Below are 21,851 nucleotides of genomic sequence, written 5' to 3'. Positions count from 1 at the left end.
ACCCTGGTTATGAAGTTTTTTTCTGCGTCCTATGAAGGGTTTCAGCAACACAGACACACACAGGAAGTGGCAGAAACAGTCGAGCTTCTCTGAGTTTTTGCAACAAAAAAAACACACAAATTAATCAGAAACGAAATTTCTTTCAGAATTTCCCAGTTTGAATTTTAAATCAAATCTCCTTCTTACCACAAGTGTACTTTTTTTTGGGTAATTTTAAATATGATTTAATGAACAGCAAGGCTTCAGAACACGTGACCTCGTGGACCACCATGATGATGGAGCACCACGGAGGTCTGCTCTGGGCGCGGCACTGACCAGCATGTCTCGGTGGTGAAGCCTCGCTGTAGAGCCAGACGGGTTCATGAACCCACCAGATCCAAACATCTCATCCGTGCAGATCCACGTCAGCTCCACATAGACATGAAGATGTTTGTGCTGCTAGAAGAAGCTCAGATGTATTCATGTGATTGTGTTTGTATCACAGTTGTGTATCTCACGTGTTCCCTCGAAGAACACACTGCTGGTGTGTTACTGAGAGAACTCTGCTGGTCCTGGACCAGCTGACATCACTGTTTACGTTTGGGAAAAGCAGCTTCTTTGAAAGAAGATACAAGAAGAAAGATTTGTTTAATTGTTCTTCTATTTTTAGGATCAGCACTTGGATCTGGGTCACAAGACTAGTAAGAACGAGATCCAAACCAACGATCTTTTGAGGGATTCTAGGTCGTGTTTCTTTTTTAAATGTACCTGTTTCTCACAAGAGTTAAGAGTCTGATTTCTTTAACCACATGACTCTTGATGAAGTCGTAACTGCTTTCATTTGTTTCCAAACCAAAGTATGTCCAAACATCAGCTTTAAAAGCTACTGGATTCACTCCTCCAGCAATAGAGTCACACATCACAACACACACACACTGATGATACAATAGTCACACATCACAACACACACACACTGATGATACAATAGAGTCACACATCACAACAACACACACACACAGATGATACAATAGAGTCACACATCACAACAACACACAGACACTGATGATACAATAGAGTCACACATCACAACAACACACACTGATGATACAATAGAGTCACACATCACAACAACACACACTGATGATACAATAGAGTCACACATCACAACAACACACAGACACTGATGATACAATAGAGTCACACATCACAACAACACACACTGATGATACAATAGAGTCACACATCACAACAACACACAGACACTGATGATACAATAGAGTCACACAACACAACAACACACAGATTATACAATAGAGTCACACATCACAACAACACACACACACACACACACACACTGATGATACAATAAACTCACACATCACAACAACACATACACACTGATGATACAATAGAGTCACACATCACAACAACACACACACACACACACTGATGATACAATATAGTCACACATCACAACAGCACACACACACACACTGATGATACAATAGAGTCACACATCACAACAACACACACACACACTGATGATACAATAGAGTCACACATCACAAGAACACACACACACACTGATGATACAATAGAGTCACACATCACAACAACACACACACACACTGATGATACAATAGAGTCACACATCACAACCACACACACACACACACTGATGATACAATAGAGTCACACATCACAACAACACACACACACAGATGATACAATAGAGTCACACATCACAACAACACACAGACACTGATGATACAATAGAGTCACACATCACAACAACACACACACACAGATGATACAATAGAGTCACACATCACAACAACACACAGACACTGATGATACAATAGAGTCACACATCACAACAACACACACACTGATGATACAATAGAGTCACACATCACAGCAACACACAGACACTGATGATACAATAGAGTCACACATCACAACAACACACACTGATGATACAATAGAGTCACACATCACAACAACACACAGACACTGATGATACAATAGAGTCACACAACACAACAACACACAGATTATACAATAGAGTCACACATCACAACAACACACAGACACTGATGATACAATAAAGTCACACATCACAACAACACACAGATTATACAATAGAGTCACACATCCCAACAACACACACACACACACTGATGCTACAATAGACTCACACATCACAACAACACACACACACTGATGATACAATAGAGTCACACATCACAACAACACACACACACACTGATGATACAATAGAGTCACACATCACAACAACACACACACTTATGATACAATAGAGTCACACATCACAACAACACACACACACTGATGATACAATAGAGTCACACATCACAACAACACACACACACACTGATGATACAATAGAGTCACACATCACAACAACACACACACACACTGATGATACAATAGAGTCACACATCACAACAACACACACAAACACTGATGATACAATAGAGTCACACATCACAAAAACAGACACACAGTTTAAAATGTTAAGAAAACAGTTATTTTTTGATCACTACACAAAAAAATAAAGACATACAATTCTTCACGGGAAACTATTTCAGTCTCAGTGACTAAGATAAACCGAATGAATATAATAAACATATTAAGTAAAAAACCACAAACCACATCCGGACCCACGTGTTGTTGTTTAATAACATGTGTATCTTCCACCGGAAGATAAAACAAAACCCTGCACATGTGCGGCGCATTAGCAGCTGCGCATGCGCACCGGGTGGCGGGAGCGCGCAGGGAGGCGCGTTCACACGAGCCGCTCGAAGACGGTGTCAGACGAGCTGCGGTTTGTGTCCGCGACCCCCGGACCCCCCTGGACCCCCCTAGGACCCCCCTGGACAGAGACCGACCCTCGGCGTCCTCGATGCTTCTCCCACACACGGACGTGTCCCTGAACGCACCGTGAACTTCGTCATCATCGACCGGGATTAAAAGTGTGTAGTTCTGTGGTGAGTCCTGCACATGTGTGTGTGAGTGTGTTTCTACTTTACTTTCTTTTCTTTAAATGGTTAACGTTTAGTGAATGAATTATTAAACGTACGTAAGTGAAAGTAACTCTTACGCATTAACTTTCTTAACTGGCTTTAAGTGGCATCTTTCTTATTTAAGGGCTTTCCATTTTACAAGTACTTTTTAATTCTATAGAAATTAAAGTACTTCTTTATTTATTTATTATATATATTTTTTTAATGTTTTTATTGACAATGTCTGTGGTTAGCATCTATGTTTTCCTCTGCTAACAAATGTAAATGTGGGTCAGAATTAACAAGACAAAACTGTGACACTGGCTTAATAATTTATTTTAAATGTTGGTTTATCCTGTTAAGTGTCAAACTATGCCTGGATTAAAGGGGATAAAAGATGCTTTATTTTCAACCCGGGTCTGTGGATTTAAGAGTTAATTTGCATTGCAATGCTATCTCTTTAATCTCATGTAAAACACACCTAACTACGTACTATTGGAATCATGTGACACAAGCTGTATTTTTGATGTGTCTGCAATGTGTAAATGTACTTTTTAACCGATAAAGGTCTTAATATATTTTATTTTTTCTACATGTATTGATGTAAAAAAGACTAATGTGTTGCTTTACTCGCTGAGTTCCATGTCTAACCTTAGAAAGACTCGTATAGTTTCCATCATGTCACATGATTGTCGCTGATAAAACACATCAAAGAAGTAACTTTTGATTGATTTATGAACAGATATTTTAGAGAAGCTTGTTTATTTGTATTTTAGGGGGAAAAGAAATGATAAACGAATGACACGCAGACTTAAAATACACTAAGAATAAAAAAAACAAACTTGACTTTGACACAAAAGTTATTTATTTAATAGAATTCTGGTGAAATATCGATCGTGTCGACTGGTCCTGTCACCATATTTGCACAACTGTTCTGATGAAATAGTTTCAAACTCCATTTGATCCTTTTATTTACGCTCTTTTTTAAACATGTTCCATCCTTGTTGTTACTTGTCGGCCATATTGATTTCAGTTGAAATAAAAACACTATGTTTGATTGTTAGTTTCCAGGATGTCGTTCCTCCAGGGCCTTTTTAAATTTGCTAACAATGTGTCAGTTATTTGCTCAGAAGAGGTTCAGACTGTAAAAAAAAAAAAAGACCTGCAGGGACGTGTGTCATGGGAGTCGTCGAGTAATGTATGTTGTTTGCCATAAATCATCAAACCCTTTCACGTCGGCTTCGTCACGGGGTGTGTAACTGATTCGCAATTATTTATTGTGCTAAGAAAATGGGACACTTTGTACAGAATCATCTCTGGAAGCTGATTTTTTTAGTTTCCTTTCGCTTTTGCCACAAGAAATGTCATTGTGGGTCAAATTACGAGATAAAAACGTGATTCTTTTGTGACACTAGCAATGATTGTTTATTTTTAATGATGGTTTATCTTCTTGTATGAAAAATGCTTGGTTATGGAGAAAGTAATTAAGTAGTATTTGTAGAGTGCTATTCCAGACCAGGGTCACAAAGTGTTTAAACAATAAAAAAAATACTCAATAAAATATATACTTAAATGTTCAAGACGACGCTGAAACAAACACAAGAGTCTCACAGAATCAAAGAAAAGCCTGCACGAATGAAAGTGTCTTGAGATGTTTCTTGAAGGAGTCAGTAGATCATCAAACACAGAGATGTTTCTTGAAGGAGTCAGTAGATCATCAAACACAGATGTTTCTTGAAGGAGTCAGTAGATCATCAAACACAGCTGTTTCTTGAAGGAGTCAGTAGATCATCAAACACAGATGTTTCTTGAAGGAGTCAGTAGATCATCAAACACAGATGTTTCTTGAAGGAGTCAGTAGATCATCAAACACAGATGTTTCTTGAAGGAGTCAGTAGATCATCAAACACAGATGTTTCTTGAAGGAGTCAGTAGATCATCAAACACAGATGTTTCTTGAAGGAGTCAGTAGATCATCAAACACAGATGTTTCTTGAAGGAGTCAGTAGATCATCAAACACAGATGTTTCTTGAAGGAGTCAGTAGATAATCAAACACAGATGTTTCTTGAAGGAGTCAGTAGATCATCAAACACAGATGTTTCTTGAAGGAGTCAGTAGATCATCAAACACAGATGTTTCTTGAAGGAGTCAGATCATCAAACACAGATGTTTCTTGAAGGAGTCAGTAGATCATCAAACACAGATGTTTCTTGAAGGAGTCAGTAGATCATGAAACACAGATGTTTCTTGAAGGAGTCAGTAGATCATGAAACACAGATGTTTCTAGAAGGAGTCAGTAGATCATCAAACACAGAGATGTTTCTTGAAAGAGTCAGTAGATCATCAAACACAGAGATGTTTCTTGAAGGAGTCAGTAGATCATCAAACACAGATGTTTCTTGAAGGAGTCAGTAGATCATCAAACACAGAGATGTTTCTTGAAGGAGTCAGTAGATCATCAAACACAGATGTTTCTTGAAGGAGTCAGTAGATCATCAAACACAGATGTTTCTTGAAGGAGTCAGTAGATCATCAAACACAGAGATCGTTACAAAACTTAGGAGCAACAGTCTGGAAGAGATTTTTTACCATCAGTAGATTCTGATCCACAGACCTCAGAGCCCGAGCTGGGGTGTAATTCTGGATCAGATCACTGATGGAAGGTCTGACCATGAATAGATCTGAAAGTAAGAACCAGAATTTTAAAATGATCCTGAAAGAAACTGGCAGCCAGTGAAGAGTTTGAAGGAGAAATGTGAGTTCTTCTACTAGAGCGGCTCAGAATTCTGGCTGCAGAGTTTTGTATGAACTGCAGACAAAACAGATCCTTCTTGTTCAGACATGAAAACAAACTGTTGCAATAGTCCAGACGAGAAGATACAAACAGATGGATTATAAAATCCAGATCATGATCATTTTCCTAAGTTTAGAGATGATAAAAGAGAGACTTTAAAACAAATTTCCCCTGTTTTCTGTCATTTTTAAGAATATTTGTGGCCAAAAGTTAATTTCCTTTGCGAAAATAACTTTAAAAAAAAAATCTAATATAACCTTGTATTTTGTAAGTAAGTGAATAAAGGTTATTTGTAAAGCGCCCTCTAACTGTAATTCTTTTTCTGATTCATTTTAGGGAATTTCGATCTTTGTTTTCGAAGCTAATACATTCTTCAAGAAACAAATTGTCCTCACACATTTTTTGCCGATGAAATCAAAAGGATTTTCCCGCACACGTAATGGTTTGGGCTGATTGGATTAAGGTTGCGGATTATGTATTTTGTGATTGTCCCTGCGGACGCGTGTCCCGAGGGATCGTCTGTTCGGTAAAAAGGGATTACTGAAGGTCAAATATGGGTTTTCGTGGTAACGGAAATGTAACTTTGGAAGCAAAATTTCATTCTTTATCCAAAAGTTTTTTTGGGGAAAAAAGTTGAAAAGTATTAACTTGTATTTGTATCTTAATAATTTTCTCTCTTTTTTTTTAACAATATAAGAACTAATATCTCTAGATCTAAAATAACTTTTTCTGTCTTTTAATGAACTCTTTTTAATAAAGGATTTTCTCCTGACTCGTGCCCACCACGAGTGACGTAGTGTGTCCCCGACTTCAACATCTTTCTCTCTGTGAAGAAACTTTTTCGAGGCGTCTCCCGGTGTTTTGGCAGTTGCTGGTATCTTGATGCCTTCTCACCCGTCTCACCTCAAGAGTGCTTCAAACTCCTCCCCTCTCTCTCTGCAACTCTGTACCACAACCGTTCATCCTGTCGCTCAGGCTTGTTGTGTCTGGAAGTGAAGAAATGAGTTCCATCCTGTGATTTCGTCTCCCTGAGGCCGAACCACAACCACAACATTCCCATCACTGACTCGCTCTCAGTTCTGAAGCACGATGAGTAAAGCTGGCGACCATTAGGGTTGATAAAGAATTAACACACCATTAGGGTCGTGTTGTCATAGTAGCACTTTCTACAGTTTTTTCTTCTAAATATTTAACGTGTGGTTCTGTTAAATGTTAAATGTTGTAAAAGAGGTAATAATTGCAGTATTTTTTTTAACCTATATGGTCTTTTGAGCTGTCTCGCCTGCAGTTCATACAAAACTCTGGAGCCAGAATTCTGACCTGCTCTAGTAGAAGAACTCACATTTCTCAGATCCTTAAATCTCTTCCAGACTGTTGCTCATAAGCTTTGGAACCATCTCTGTGTTTGATGATCTACTGACTCCTTCAAGAAACATCTGTGTTTGATGATCTACTGACTCCTTCAAGAAACATCTGTGTTTGATGATCTACTGACTCCTTCAAGAAACATCTGTGTTTGATGATCTACTGACTCCTTCAAGAAACATCTGTGTTTGATGATCTACTGACTCCTTCGAGAAACATCTGTGTTTGATGATCTACTGACTCCTTCAAGAAACATCTCTGTGTTTGATGATCTACTGACTCCTTCAAGAAACATCTGTGTTTGATGATCTACTGACTCCTTCAAGAAACATCTGTGTTTGATGATCTACTGACTCCTTCAAGAAACATCTGTGTTTGATGATCTACTGACTCCTTCGAGAAACATCTGTGTTTGATGATCTACTGACTCCTTCAAGAAACATCTCTGTGTTTGATGATCTACTGACTCCTTCAAGAAACATCTGTGTTTGATGATCTACTGACTCCTTCAAGAAACATCTGTGTTTGATGATCTACTGACTCCTTCAAGAAACATCTGTGTTTGATGATCTACTGACTCCTTCAAGAAACATCTCTGTGTTTGATGATCTACTGACTCCTTCAAGAAACATCTGTGTTTGATGATCTACTGACTCCTTCGAGAAACATCTGTGTTTGATGATCTACTGACTCCTTCAAGAAACATCTGTGTTTGATGATCTACTGACTCCTTCAAGAAACATCTGTGTTTGATGATCTACTGACTCCTTCAAGAAACATCTGTGTTTGATGATCTACTGACTCCTTCGAGAAACATCTGTGTTTGATGATCTACTGACTCCTTCAAGAAACATCTGTGTTTGATGATCTACTGACTCCTTCAAGAAACATCTGTGTTTGATGATCTACTGACTCCTTCAAGAAACATCTGTGTTTGATGATCTACTGACTCCTTCAAGAAACATCTGTGTTTGATGATCTACTGACTCCTTCAAGAAACATCTGTGTTTGATGATCTACTGACTCCTTCAAGAAACATCTGTGTTTGATGATCTACTGACTCCTTCAAGAAACATCTGTGTTTGATGATCTACTGACTCCTTCAAGAAACATCTGTGTTTGATGATCTACTGACTCCTTCAAGAAACATCTGTGTTTGATGATCTACTGACTCCTTCGAGAAACATCTGTGTTTGATGATCTACTGACTCCTTCAAGAAACATCTCTGTGTTTGATGATCTACTGACTCCTTCAAGAAACATCTGTGTTTGATGATCTACTGACTCCTTCAAGAAACATCTGTGTTTGATGATCTACTGACTCCTTCAAGAAACATCTCTGTGTTTGATGATCTACTGACTCCTTCAAGAAACATCTGTGTTTGATGATCTACTGACTCCTTCAAGAAACATCTGTGTTTGATGATCTACTGACTCCTTCAAGAAACATCTGTGTTTGATGATCTACTGACTCCTTCAAGAAACATCTGTGTTTGATGATCTACTGACTCCTTCAAGAAACATCTGTGTTTGATGATCTACTGACTCCTTCAGGAAACATCTGTGTTTGATGATCTACTGACTCCTTCAAGAAACATCTGAAGACACTTTTATTCGTGCTTTTCCTTGATTTTCTGAGACTCCTGTGTTTGTCTCAGTGTTATCTTGATCTTTTAAGTATATATTTTATTGGGTATTGTTTTAATTGTTTAAGTGCTTTGTGACCCTGGTCTGGAAAAGCGCCTGTACAAATATAAATTACTTACTTACTGTCATCAGTGAGCAGAGAAGCAGATCGAGTGCACGAATGCTCCTCCCATGATGCAACACTAATGGACTCAGGGACTCATTCACTCCTCGTGCGATTGTTTAATTCTGAGTTTCAAAGAAGTGAAAGGATGATGTTATTCTTAGTTAATCTTTGTATCCTTTGATTTGCGTTATTTTCTTTGATCTATGTTCCGAATATTTAAACTTTGTCATCCCTAGAACTTTGTTCTTTATATTTGCAGTAAAATTCTTGAAGGAGATCTTTAGACTTTGTTTGTTGTCATTGCACAGAAGACAGCAGTGAAAACCTGGGAACGAAGGGATTAATAAACTTTACCTTATCTAATCTTATCCAACATTTTATTATTGTGACTCTTGTAACCGTGGAGGGGAGTGGCAACATTGACAGGTAAATAAAGATCTTTTGGCCCAGCTCTTCTATTCAATTCAATTAAATTCAGAAAAAATGGTGCCCTTGGACAAATGACGATCTCCTGAGTCTGAAGAGACTTTGTCGAAAGACTTGAGCGTCTCTGGAAGTCCACTAAACTTAAGGTATACAGACTTCATCTCAGGGATCTGATGTCCTCATTCAATGAGATGGTGGAAACTGCCAGATCTTATTACATCAGGAAACTGGTGAAAGTAAATAAGAAAAACCCCAAAGTGTTGTTTGATCAATTCTCTCGATTCTCCTGCTCCTCAAATCACACCTGTCTTCTGTGAAGCTGACATCAATTCTCATTGTTGAGATTTTCAAAGACAAAATTAAATTGATCAAAGAGAAAATCCCTCCCTTGTGTGTGGAACCCCAGCTGTCATTTAGCGTGTCTCCAGTTTGTTGTACTCATTTAACAATGTGACTCTGGCTGATATTTCGTCACTGGTGAGCAAAATGAGCCTATTTCTAAGCTGCCATTCTTCTCCAAGATCTTGGAGAAGGTGGTGTCTGAGCAGCTGCCATTGTTCCTGGATCAGTGTGTTACAGTGGTTCTCGTCATACCTTTCTGGGCGCAGTTTAGGTTAGGTAGAACTTTATTAATAAAGTTGTTTCAGTTTCAGTGTGTCCGTCCATCCATCTAAAAAAAAAAAGCACCTTATTTTTACTTGTTGACGTCATGGCATCTAAGATGCAAATCCAGCTCAGTAGTAACTTCTGTGGAGTCTTGACAGAAAAAGAGCCGTAAATCAAGAACATCATGAATCAAACACTCCAGTTTAGATGATCATGTATTCCTTGTTTGCTTTTTCTCCTCTCACAAGATTCAGCATGTGAAACCAGCAGCCAAGCATTCCTCTATGCAAGATATCGTGATGGACTTTGTGAAATGAAACTTTTGGCAAACACCAGAAATACTTTTGAACATTTGAGCTTCTTGTCGTTGGCTCAGACCAAACTTGACTAACTTAGTTTATCAGCCAGATGAAGATGAAGGATTATATTTCCCAGCATGGCTTGGAAATGTGGATGCACTTATCTGTATCTGATCTAATCTAATCTGATCCTGGTATCATCCCGATCCAGCCTCTAAAAGTTGGATTGGATATCTGGAAAAATAGGTATGCAGAGCAGATTGAGGCATGTAGATCTGTTTGTCTATTCAGAGTCTCTGCATCCTGGTTGTGTGCAATGTAGATGTATCTACAATGTAAACAATTTCAAGGATCAATAAAGTTTTACCTTACCTTACCTTACCTTATCTCCATTTTTAAAGTCGATTTCAATACGCATCTCGATAAACGGAAATCCCTGGACGATACGATCCAATACAAATGATACAATGTAATTTAAAATGTGATATGTCTTAATTATAACATAATTGTGTTTGATGATCATTCGTACAGTGTGACAGTTTATTTATTTATTTATTTTTTGTGTCTAAACAAGAAGGATCAGTGTCGCCCTGAAGTTGATACAAAACTCTGCAGCCAGAATTCTGAGCTGCTCTAGTAGAAGAACTCACATTTCTCCTTCAAACTCTTCACTGGCTTCCAGTATCTTTCAGGATCATTTTTAAATTCTGGTTCTTACTTTCAGATCTATTCATGGTCAGAACTTCCATCAGTGATCTGATCCAGACTTGGGCTCTGAGGTCTGTGGATCAGAATCTACTGATGGTTCCTGAACTTCAGGACCAGAGGAGAGAAATCCTTCCAGACTGTTGCTCCTAAGCTTTGGAACCATCTCTGTGTTTGATGATCTACTGACTCCTTCAAGAAACATCTCTGTGTTTGATGATCTACTGACTCCTTCAAGAAACATCTCTGTGTTTGATGATCTACTGACTCCTTCAAGAAACATCTCTGTGTTTGATGATCTACTGACTCCTTCAAGAAACATCTGTGTTTGATGATCTACTGACTCCTTCAAGAAACATCTGTGTTTGATGATCTACTGACTCCTTCAAGAAACATCTGTGTTTGATGATCTACTGACTCCTTCAAGAAACATCTGTGTTTGATGATCTACTGACTCCTTCAAGAAAAATGTCACTTTTATTTGAGCTTTTTCTTTCTTGTTGCTGCTGTGTTTGTCTCTATGTTGTCTGGACCTTTTTAAGTATTTTAAATGTGTCTTGTTTTCTTCTTAAAGCGCTTTGTGATCCTGGTCTGTGAAAACCACTTTATAAATATAAATAACCTTCTTGCTTATACCCATAAATATATATATTTCTACCAGTTTCTATTCAATGCGTGATCAGTGTTGTCAAAAGTGGAATCGCTGCATCTCTACTTGGAAATATTTTCAAAAGATATCTGAATAATTGGCAATAAGAAACTTTTCCATTTAGTATTTGTGTGTCTTTATATGCAGTTTTGAGTTATGTTCTAAAGTAATCTGTACTGATGTCGGTGTTTTTTCTATTTTGTTTCAGGGAGAAGCTTCGATCCACTGAAGCCACCTGAGGATAAACTCTGCAAATGAAGGAGGGCAAAGGTAAGTGTATCTTATCTGGCTCGATTAAAACTCCAATTTGAATGTTGTTGCCGAACCGTGTCTCAAAAACAACAACCGTGGTCGAAGAATGAGGTTAGCAGCTCAGCATGAAGGTAGTTAACAATAAAGTATTTCAAGTTTTTACTGCCCACATTCCTCAGTGTTTTTGTCATCTCCAAAACAAATGACCACAGAATGAAATGATGCTCGGCTGAGAGAGAAAATAAAACCTCCGACTGCTCTGTGTTTTAAGATTCGTCACTTTGAACCTTGTTGTGTAGTAAAAATAGATGGTGTGTAGATATCATCTGTTCAATGGCTATGTCGATACAAAAACACATAAAATAAGATGAGATAAAATGACTTTATTAATCCCACAGTGGGGAGAGGACATGGTCACAGCAGTTCAATATACACAGATTAAAAGAAGTATACAATAACAACTTTACACATAACATAACAAACACACTAGTTTTGTTATTAGCACGTACATTAGCATGGGAAGCTGCGTTGCTGTTTGATAGTTCACGTCTTGCATCAGTCGGATGTTGACGGCAGCAAATACACTTTAATCTGTTCCAAGTCCGGGATCGTGTGCATCATCATCACATCAGGGTGTCGACCCGTCTACGCTCGCCGTCTCTGGCTCGTCCCATCATGCATCTCTCGTCCACTTCCTGTTATGTGTTTCTGCTTCTGGTCCCACAAGCCACACCTACTTCCTCAACCGTGGCTGGGCAACGTGACTGAGCTCGTCCTTGAAGCCTGATATTCAAGCCTGAAGAGAAACGTTACTTAACTACATTAAACAAAAACACCTTAAAACTTCTACGTCACATGTGACGAATATATTTGTGGTATTACCAGGGTACTTGAAATTGCAGTTATGCTGTTCTGACACTGGGGGGAGCCAGAAACAACGTGTTTAAACTTACGTGTTGCTGCTTTAATTCTGTTTAATGAAATGGATTGGAAAATGTATATTAAATAAGTTGAATTTGATACAAATATACTCCTTTAAATGTTCAATGGGAAGTGAATACACACAGAAATGTGTATTTTAATAAATAATGAAATGCATACGTACAATTTCCTGAAGTGAAAGTGTAATCCCAAGAACTTTTTACCTACTTCCTCTTTGGTTGGTATTAAACCCCGACCCCATGACATCTTGATAAAAGTTGAAAAAAATATACATTTGATGAGAAAAATCTTATTTCGTTTCTATTATATAAAATATAATAAAAATATAATGCTCCCTGTCGTCACTTCTGTACATGAACTAATGTTATTGTTGATTTATTATAATAATTTATCATTTTAACTTTTGTTAACGCTCTTACAATCTGATTTTATAGTTTATATTTATTCATGATTCTTTTTCAACAGCATTTTTGTGAACGCAATGTCTTAATATAATGTGTTTGTATTTTAAACATATTTGTGGCTGCTGTAAATTATGTGTGTGTTATTGTTGGATGAATAAAAGTATATCATTTAAATATTAATATTCAGATTCTGAGCGACATCAGAGAGGAGCCGCCGGCGTGTCGTGATATCACCAAATCACTAATAAATCCACCTCCTTGTACACGCACACATAACACTTTATAAATGACGCTAACAACTTAGCTCGTTAGCATACGGTGAAGACACACACATAACACTTTATAAATGACGCTAACAACTTAGCTCGTTAGCATACGGTGAAGACGCACACATAACACTTTATAAATGACGCTAACAACTTAGCTCGTTAGCATACGGTGAAGACGCACACATAACACTTTATAAATGACGCTAACAACTTAGCTCGTTAGCATACGGTGAAGATGCACACATAACACTTTATAAATGACGCTAACAACTTAGCTTGTTAGCATACGGTGAAGACGCACACATAACACTTTATAAATGACGCTAACAACTTAGCTTGTTAGCATACGGTGAAGACGCACACATAACACTTTATAAATGACGCTAACAACTTAGCTCGTTAGCATACGGTGAAGACGGACAGGTTTGTTTGGAAGTTCACGATCTTCTAAGAAAACAACTGAGACGAGATGAAAAGTTCTTACAATATGTTGCTTTAACAAAGGAGGTTGAAAGAGACGAGTGACTGGATCACTAGTGTTTGACTAGATCATAAGTTAGTATTACTTCCGTGTATATACTGAGACGTGTCGCCATAGCAACCGAGCCTAACAGTACAAATTGACAACTTTACAGAACGTGACACTGATTGGTCACAGTGCGTATTTAAGAAATGATTGATTTATACAATGAAAAATTATAAATTATCAAACATGTTTTCCATATGTAAATGGAACCTGCCAATATCGCATTATCGATATTCTTTCAATATATCGTGCAAACCTGGTATGTATTATTGGGAAAAGTAACTTTTTCAAGTATTTTAATAAAATAGTGTTTTTCTTTGTAGTATTGTGCCTGAAAGTTCTTCCCGTCGCCCTCGTCTTCTTCAGTTTCCTCACGTACTACTGCTCCTACAACATTATTCAGAGGTAACGTCTTTTATTTCTCTCACGATTGTAATGTCTTCTTTCTTTAACTGCTCAGCACATCAGGCCAAACACTTGCGACAGAAGGAGCTAAATGGCATGTGTTCGCTGAAGGCCTGTCATTTCGAGGTCTGCGCGTCTCTTAAATCAAGCAGCAAATCTTCCTTTTCAGTCCAGACTTCTGGTCAATTAAGTCTCTCTGGTCACGGACCCACGTCTCTCCCGGTCTTCTGGGCCGACTTACTGGCACACTGTGTTCTGATTCCCCGCAGTATTACTCATGTCACTTCTGGTTATTGTCTGCAGCTCTGGAAGCACCGTCAAGCCTCTTAACGGCAGCAAGACGGCGTGCGGCGGTCGCATCACTCACAGGAAGTGGGAAGAACTTCACTTCAAGTAAGTCCAGGGCTTGTCTGTCTGCAGGGATTATGAGTTTTAACAACGTTTTAAAAATGTTTTGCTGACGTTTTCACACTCATGGATGTATTACTTCTGCCAAGGAGGTCATTTATTCCTCATCGTTTCTGTCTGTAAAATATGAGGTTTTCAGTCTCGATGTTTCTAATTGTACGAGAAAAAACAAGAATCTTGAAAAAACTTTAATTTGGAATAAGTTTTGAAGGACTCAACCCTGGAATTTTTATCATCAGGTACAATAATCAGAGTTTCACTTTTTTTTCCCAAAATTAGCTGCAAACAAGACGGTACTAATGCTTCCCTACCGTGTCTTTTTTCTTCTTTATCTTAATGATTTGATGAATAAACATGTTTTTTTTCCCAAAATAGTTGTAAAAATGGGGGAATTTCAATGATTTTATTTCCCCTCTCTTTACACTTTTTTTTAAACTTTGGCTTCAGATGTTTCCAGACATTTTGCTTCTAGTTCAGAAACAACTGTTGGCAGATCCAGGCAGGAAAGAAAATAATAGCTAGTGATTCCTCAAAACCAGGTTTGATGGGCGACGACCAGTCAGGTTAGGTTAGGTTAGGTAGAACTTTATTGATTGAAATTGTTTTTTTCCAAATTATCCACAGCAAATACAGCAATATTTCATAAAAAATAATCAAAATAAAATAAGAACAAGAACAAAGAGAAATAAAGAGAAAGAACAAGATGACACAATCTAAGTCTAAAGATAAAAAACATAGATCAGAGAAAAATAACAAAGACAAAGGATACAAAGATTAACATCCTGTCATCCTGTTTCTCTCTACACTCGCTACCCTAAAAAAATGGTCTGTTTGACTCGCTTCCGTTTGGAATTCGAAGATTTCGTCCCAACTGTGGACGAAGCGCCGATGGGTCGCTGCTGTCTCCGCCCCATCGTCCGGGCTTCACATCGTAATCAACATGGCCGACGCGAACGCCGACGCTAGCGATACTAGTATCTTGATCGAATAGATGTTCTTGATATCACAGAACTGTGAGCAACATAAGGCACTGAAAGCTTTTCTTACCGGGAAATACGTTCTCGCAGCTTTTTTCTAAGCCCAACACGACAACAAAGGTCACGTGAATAATAAGGCGATCTGATTGGATCGCGGTATGGAAGGGTCATCCAGGGGTCATCCAATGGGAAGAGGCCCCGCCCAGCGTGAACCACATGATGCCTTTGTTATTTCTTTATTTCATTATTTCATCTTTATTCCTCTTGTTCTTGTTCTTATTTTTATTTTTATGAATAATTGCTGTATTGCTGTCTCTAATTGGAAAAAAACAATTTTCAAAAATCAATAAAGTTCTACCTGATTTCGAATTCTAAACAGAAGCGGGTCAAGAGATCCCAGACTATTTTTTTAGGGTAGCGAGTGTCGGAGCCCCGGTAGAAATAGGATGACACCAGGCTTGCTGACGACAGTTTGTGACTAAATGATTGGCTACTGTTGAGCATGTGCGGTGAGGGTCATGGTTGGTGAGGCACTGACTCCGTTATTTACAAGTATATAAACACAAAAAGGAAACTTATTCAATTGGCTACTGGTTCATATTTCAACAGCATTCTTCACACACATATGAATGTTAATAAATATATGATTTAATTAATCATTAATTGGTGAATTTACAGTAAAGTTTAGCGAGAACTCTCCAGATTTAAGTTTGACCCTTTAGTTGCTTCTCATTGGTTAATATTGCGCCAGGTCTTCCATGATTGGCTAGATTTACGCAAAAACGTTTATTATCATGAAAAGATAATTATTTAGTAATAAATGGGTCAATGTAAGCAGAAAAACAAACAATATTTTATTTAAGGCCAAAATTTAGTTTCTAAATATTCTTTTGTATTTTTCTTAGTCCTTAGTAATCTCTGTTTTATACGGTTGAGATTAAAACAGTTTCTGGTCTTAATTCTATATGTAGATAAAGTCCATGCATCTGTTCTTTGTCACACAAACCTCCGTTACTTTTTTGTCAAACCTCATTACCTTTAGTTTAAAAAAGTCTCTCCGCCTCAATGGAGATGTGACGTACTTTGATGAGGCTCATTTGTTTGTGCCTCAAACTTTGCCTTTTCACTGCGGTCGTATTTCCGATTCAGCAAAACTAAATAAGAACTCAACAAACTTTAAACATTAATGGTTAAAGACATCAGCCAGACTGGAAATCAAGGCAAATAAACGTATCTTTGAGCATTATATTGACATTCAGAGATCAGCGTCCGTTGTATCGACGCAGTTTGTTATGGATTGCGCATTGAGAGGTGAGGCACTGCCTCACCTGCCTCCCTGGTCCAACTGGAGATCATTAAAATATCTCCAGCCTCCAATCAGAAGAACAACTTCACAATCAGACTTCAGCTTCAGACAGTTTTATAAACATTCTATTTGTTCTGCTCGCGACCTTGACTGATAAACATTTTTCGCTCTCTCTGTGATTGAGTTCGACAACTCGTGAGTGAACAAGTCACACACAGTGTGATTCCAGAAGCATGTGTCCGAATGAACACTAGAGTCTCCGTAGAAAAAGGAAATTCAAAGATCCTGGTGGAGAAGTTTTGCAAAATGCAAATATTTGCGTGAAAAGTGCAGGTGCCTTGACTTGCAAATGGAACCTTCGACACCTGCTACATGCTTTCAACCTGGATTCAGTTGTTTTTTTTTCCTCAAAGGGATTATTTCTAAAAACAAAAAAAGATGAATCTTCTCTGCCGTCACTGATTCTGCCCATGATTCATCTGTTTCCTTCAGAAGTATTATGGTAGAAGTATTATGGTCTATAACGAATACAATCGTTCATATTTTCCAACCTGTCTCTCAGGATCAGCCGACAGAAGAAACTCTTCTTGACACTGGAAGACTTTTTCTGGCGAGACCATGGATCGAAGCTGGCTTTGCCTTACGGTGTGAAGGGCAGCGGTGAGTCGACTCGTCATCCCTTTGTTTCTGACTCCGATTCACGTGCCTTTTCATCCAAACACAATCTTTCTCGACCCGAGCTGTAAGAACACTATTGATACCCTTAAATAATGCAAGTGTTTTATTGACGAGCATTCACTGCTTTTGGTCATTTTTGTGTTGCAATTAAACTTCTGGCCACTTGATGGCAGCAGTCGTGATGTCTACCACAGCCAAAGGAAGAATGGTGACTGAGGACGAGAGGATACAGTGAGTCCAGCAGCTTTTAAAGCTGATGTTTGGACATATTTTGGTTTGAAAACAAATGAAAGCAGTTATGACTTCATCAAGAGTCATGTGGTCTGTAAATACTACAACACCAGAGTCAAGTACTGGACAATACTACATATATTTACTTGTTACTACACTATCACAACACCAGAGTCAAGTACTGAATAATACTACACATATATACTTGTTACTACACTATCACAACACCAGAGTCAAGTACTGGACAATACTACACATATAAACTTGTTACTACACTATCACAACACCAGAGTCAAGTACTGGACAATACTACATATATTTACTTGTTACTACACTATCACAACACCAGAGTCAAGTTCTGAATAATACTACACATATATACTTGTTACTACACTATCACAACACCAGAGTCAAGTACTGGACAATACTACACATATAAACTTGTTACTACACTATCACAACACCAGAGTCGAGTACTGGACAATACTACACATATAAACTTGTTACTACACTATCACAACACCAGAGTCAAGTACTGGACAATACTACACATATAAACTTGTTACTACACTATCACAACACCAGAGTCAAGTACTGGACAATACTACACATATATGTGCAGCTGCAGCGCAGGTTCTGTATAGTTCTCTGATATTTCTGGGTAAAATAAAAGTTCTGAACCGGCTAAAAATCATACTATTTAAACTAGTACTTCCCTCGGTTAAACACTAAAAAAACCAATATTTGCACCTCTCAGCGTGTTCTTAGTTTGAATGTGACAAAGGCGTTCATGACTGTTCACTTATTTGTACAAGAATCTTAATGTTAAGAACCTAAAACAGGATCAACGTTTGAATTCTACTTGTCAGGAATAGAGGTATTTACAAGAATCTGTTGATACGATACGTGTCACGATACAACGATACAATATGATATACTGTGGTACTGTAGGAACAATATATGTATAGTATTGTCTAGTACTTGACTCTGGTGTTGTGATAGTGTAGTAACAAGGATATACATGTAGTATTGTCCAGTACTTGACTCTGGTGTTGTGTTAGTGTAGTAACAAGGATATACGTGTAGTATTGTCCAGTACTTGACTCTGTTGTTGTGATAGTGTAGTAACAAGGATATACGTGTAGTATTGTCCAGTACTTGACTCTGTTGTTGTGATAGTGTAGTAACAAGTATATATGTGTAGTATTGTCCAGTACTTGACTCTGTTGTTGTGATAGTGTAGTAACAAGTATATATGTGTAGTATTGTCCAGTACTTGACTCTGGTGTTGTGATAGTGTAGTAACAAGGATATATGTGTAGTATTGTCCAGTACTTGACTCTGGTGTTGTGATAGTGTAGTAACAAGAATATATGTGTAGTATTGTCCAGTACTTGTTTTCAAACCAAAATATGCCAAACATCAGCTTTAAAAGCTGCTGGACTCACTGTATCCTCTCGTCCTCAGTCATCACTGGGATCTCCCAGGAAAAAAAAAATCAATAAAGTGCTCTTGAATATCAATACAGTATGTTGAAACAATATCTAGTGATGTATCACTTCATCAACATCAATTGCAACTTTAAAAGCTGCTGGACTGTATCCTCTTGTCCTCAGTCGTCGCCGGGATCTTGCTGTATTTGATTCTTCCTTTAGCTGGGAGGATGTAATAACTGCTGCCATCTAGAGGCCGGAAGTTAAATTGCAACACAAAGATAAACAAACCCTGTAAATATTTGCCTGTTAATTGTAAATTTAAAAAAATATAATAATACTATTTCCAAACATCAGCTTTAAAAGCTATTGGATAAAAAAAAAATGGGTTTACACACTTTGAATTATAAACCATAACAATTTTACATAATTTAAAAAGCCAAAAATAAAACATTATTGTAATTTTTATTTTTAAATGTATTAATAAATTAAATCATTTCAGTAATTTAATTATATTTTAATATCAATTCATTATCATGAAAAAAAAGCAACATTTTAGTGTATTTTCTTTCCTCTCCTGATAAACTTTAACTTGTAAAACATTTGGTTCTCACCTTCAGAGCTGCAGCTTCTGAAAGTTCTCGCCGTGACTCCGAACTTCCAGCTTCCAGCTCACATCGAGAAGTAAGTGATCAGCCAATCAGGACGAGCGTCTGCGATCAGCTGATCTCCTGCGGGTTATTTTAACGTTCGCGGCTCCACAGCACAGAAGCGCGAGCGACCTTTTGTCGAGAGTTGAGTGTCGCTGCCTGGTATGTCGAGAGCTCAGAAGGAATGGAAACGACAGAAGGTCATGATCACGGAGCTGTCAATCAACCCGATGACCAAGTGTCAGCTCATCTGAACAGTTTATGTCACAAGAACAAACGGTTTTTATTTAATGGATTTACTTCTTCATAGTTTTGTTTTTTGCTCTGTATTTAGCTCAATTTAAAATCATACTCTGGAGGCACTGTATCCTCTCGTCCACAGTCGTCGCCAGGATCTCGTCTTGTTTTTTACTGTGTATTTAGCTCCATTTAAAATCATACTCTGGAGGCACTGTATCCTCTCGTCCTCAGTCATCGCCGGAATCTCGTATTGTTTTTTACTCTGTATTTAGCTCAATTTAAAATCATACTCTGGAGTCACTGTATCCTCTCGTCCTCAGTCATCGCCGGGATCTCGTCTTGTTTTTTACTCTGTATTTAGCTCAATTTAAAATCATACTCTGGAGTCACTGTATCCTCTCGTCCTCAGTCATCGCCGGGATCTCGTCTTGTTTTTTACTCTGTATTTAGCTCCATTTAAAATCATACTCTGGAGGCACTGTATCCTCTCGTCCACAGTCGTCGCCGGGATCTCGTCTTGTTTTTTACTGTGTATTTATCTCAATTTAAAATCATACTCTGGAGGCACTGTATCCTCTCGTCCTCAGTCGTCGCCGCGATCTCGTCTTGTTTTTTACTCTGTATTTAGCTCCATTTAAAATCATACTCTGGAGTCACTGTATCCTCTCGTCCTCAGTCATCACCGGGATCTCGTCTTGTTTTTTACTCTGTATTTATCTCAATTTAAAATCATACTCTGGAGTCACTGTATCCTCTCGTCCTCAGTCATCGCCGGAATCTCGTATTGTTTTTTACTCTGTATTTAGCTCAATTTAAAATCATACTCTGGAGTCACTGTATCCTCTCGTCCTCAGTCATCGCCGGGATCTCGTCTTGTTTTTTACTCTGTATTTAGCTCAATTTAAAATCATACTCTGGAGTCACTGTATCCTCTCGTCCTCAGTCATCGCCGGGATCTCGTCTTGTTTTTTACTCTGTATTTAGCTCCATTTAAAATCATACTATGGAGTCACTGTATCCTCTCGTCCTCAGTCATCACCGGGATCTCGTCTTGTTTTTTACTCTGTATTTATCTCAATTTAAAATCATACTCTGGAGTCACTGTATCCTCTCGTCCTCAGTCATCGCCGGAATCTCGTATTGTTTTTTACTCTGTATTTAGCTCAATTTAAAATCATACTCTGGAGTCACTGTATCCTCTCGTCCTCAGTCATCGCCGGGATCTCGTCTTGTTTTTTACTCTGTATTTAGCTCAATTTAAAATCATACTCTGGAGTCACTGTATCCTCTCGTCCTCAGTCGTCGCCAGGATCTCCCAGGAAAAAAAAGTCAATACAGTGCTCTTGAATATCAACATGGTATGCTTAAAAAAATATCTAGCGATATATATCACTTCATCAATATCAATTGCAACTTTAAAAGCTGCTGGAGTTGACTGTATCCTCTCGTCCTCAGTCATCGCTGGGATCCCCCAGGAAAAAAAAATCAATAAAGTGCTCTTGAATATCAATACGGTAATCTGAAAA

The 21,851-nt window shown here is 38.1% G+C and overlaps 1 protein-coding gene across 5 annotated transcripts in view; it reads left to right on the top strand.

Annotated features, from left to right (window-relative positions):
• The first annotated feature begins 2,789 nt into the window (after positions 1-2,789).
• Positions 2,790-21,851, top strand: part of st3gal4 (ST3 beta-galactoside alpha-2,3-sialyltransferase 4) — a 37,817-nt gene continuing 18,755 nt past the window's right edge. For 2 of the 5 annotated variants that reach the window (XM_087796036.1, XM_087796040.1), the window contains exons 1-6: positions 2,790-2,990; positions 11,813-11,874; positions 14,321-14,402; positions 14,706-14,795; positions 17,656-17,753; positions 20,056-20,119. In XM_087796036.1, coding sequence (XP_087652162.1) covers positions 11,859-11,874; positions 14,321-14,402; positions 14,706-14,795; positions 17,656-17,753; positions 20,056-20,119 — 350 coding nt within the window. In that variant the 5' untranslated portion in view covers positions 2,790-2,990; positions 11,813-11,858. Of the gene's footprint in view, positions 3,012-9,225; positions 9,346-11,812; positions 11,875-14,320; positions 14,403-14,705; positions 14,796-17,655; positions 17,754-20,055; positions 20,120-21,851 lie in introns of those variants that run through there. The other 3 variants (XM_087796039.1, XM_087796038.1, XM_087796037.1) reach the window with 3 other exon arrangements.

The sequence above is a fragment of the Callionymus lyra genome, chromosome 7 (assembly GCF_982586985.1).
Source record: "Callionymus lyra chromosome 7, fCalLyr1.hap1.1, whole genome shotgun sequence".
In the NCBI taxonomy this organism is placed as follows: Eukaryota; Metazoa; Chordata; class Actinopteri; order Syngnathiformes; family Callionymidae; genus Callionymus; species Callionymus lyra.
Note: the sequence above shows the minus strand (reverse complement) of the source record. Positions and strands in the feature narration are given on the sequence as shown.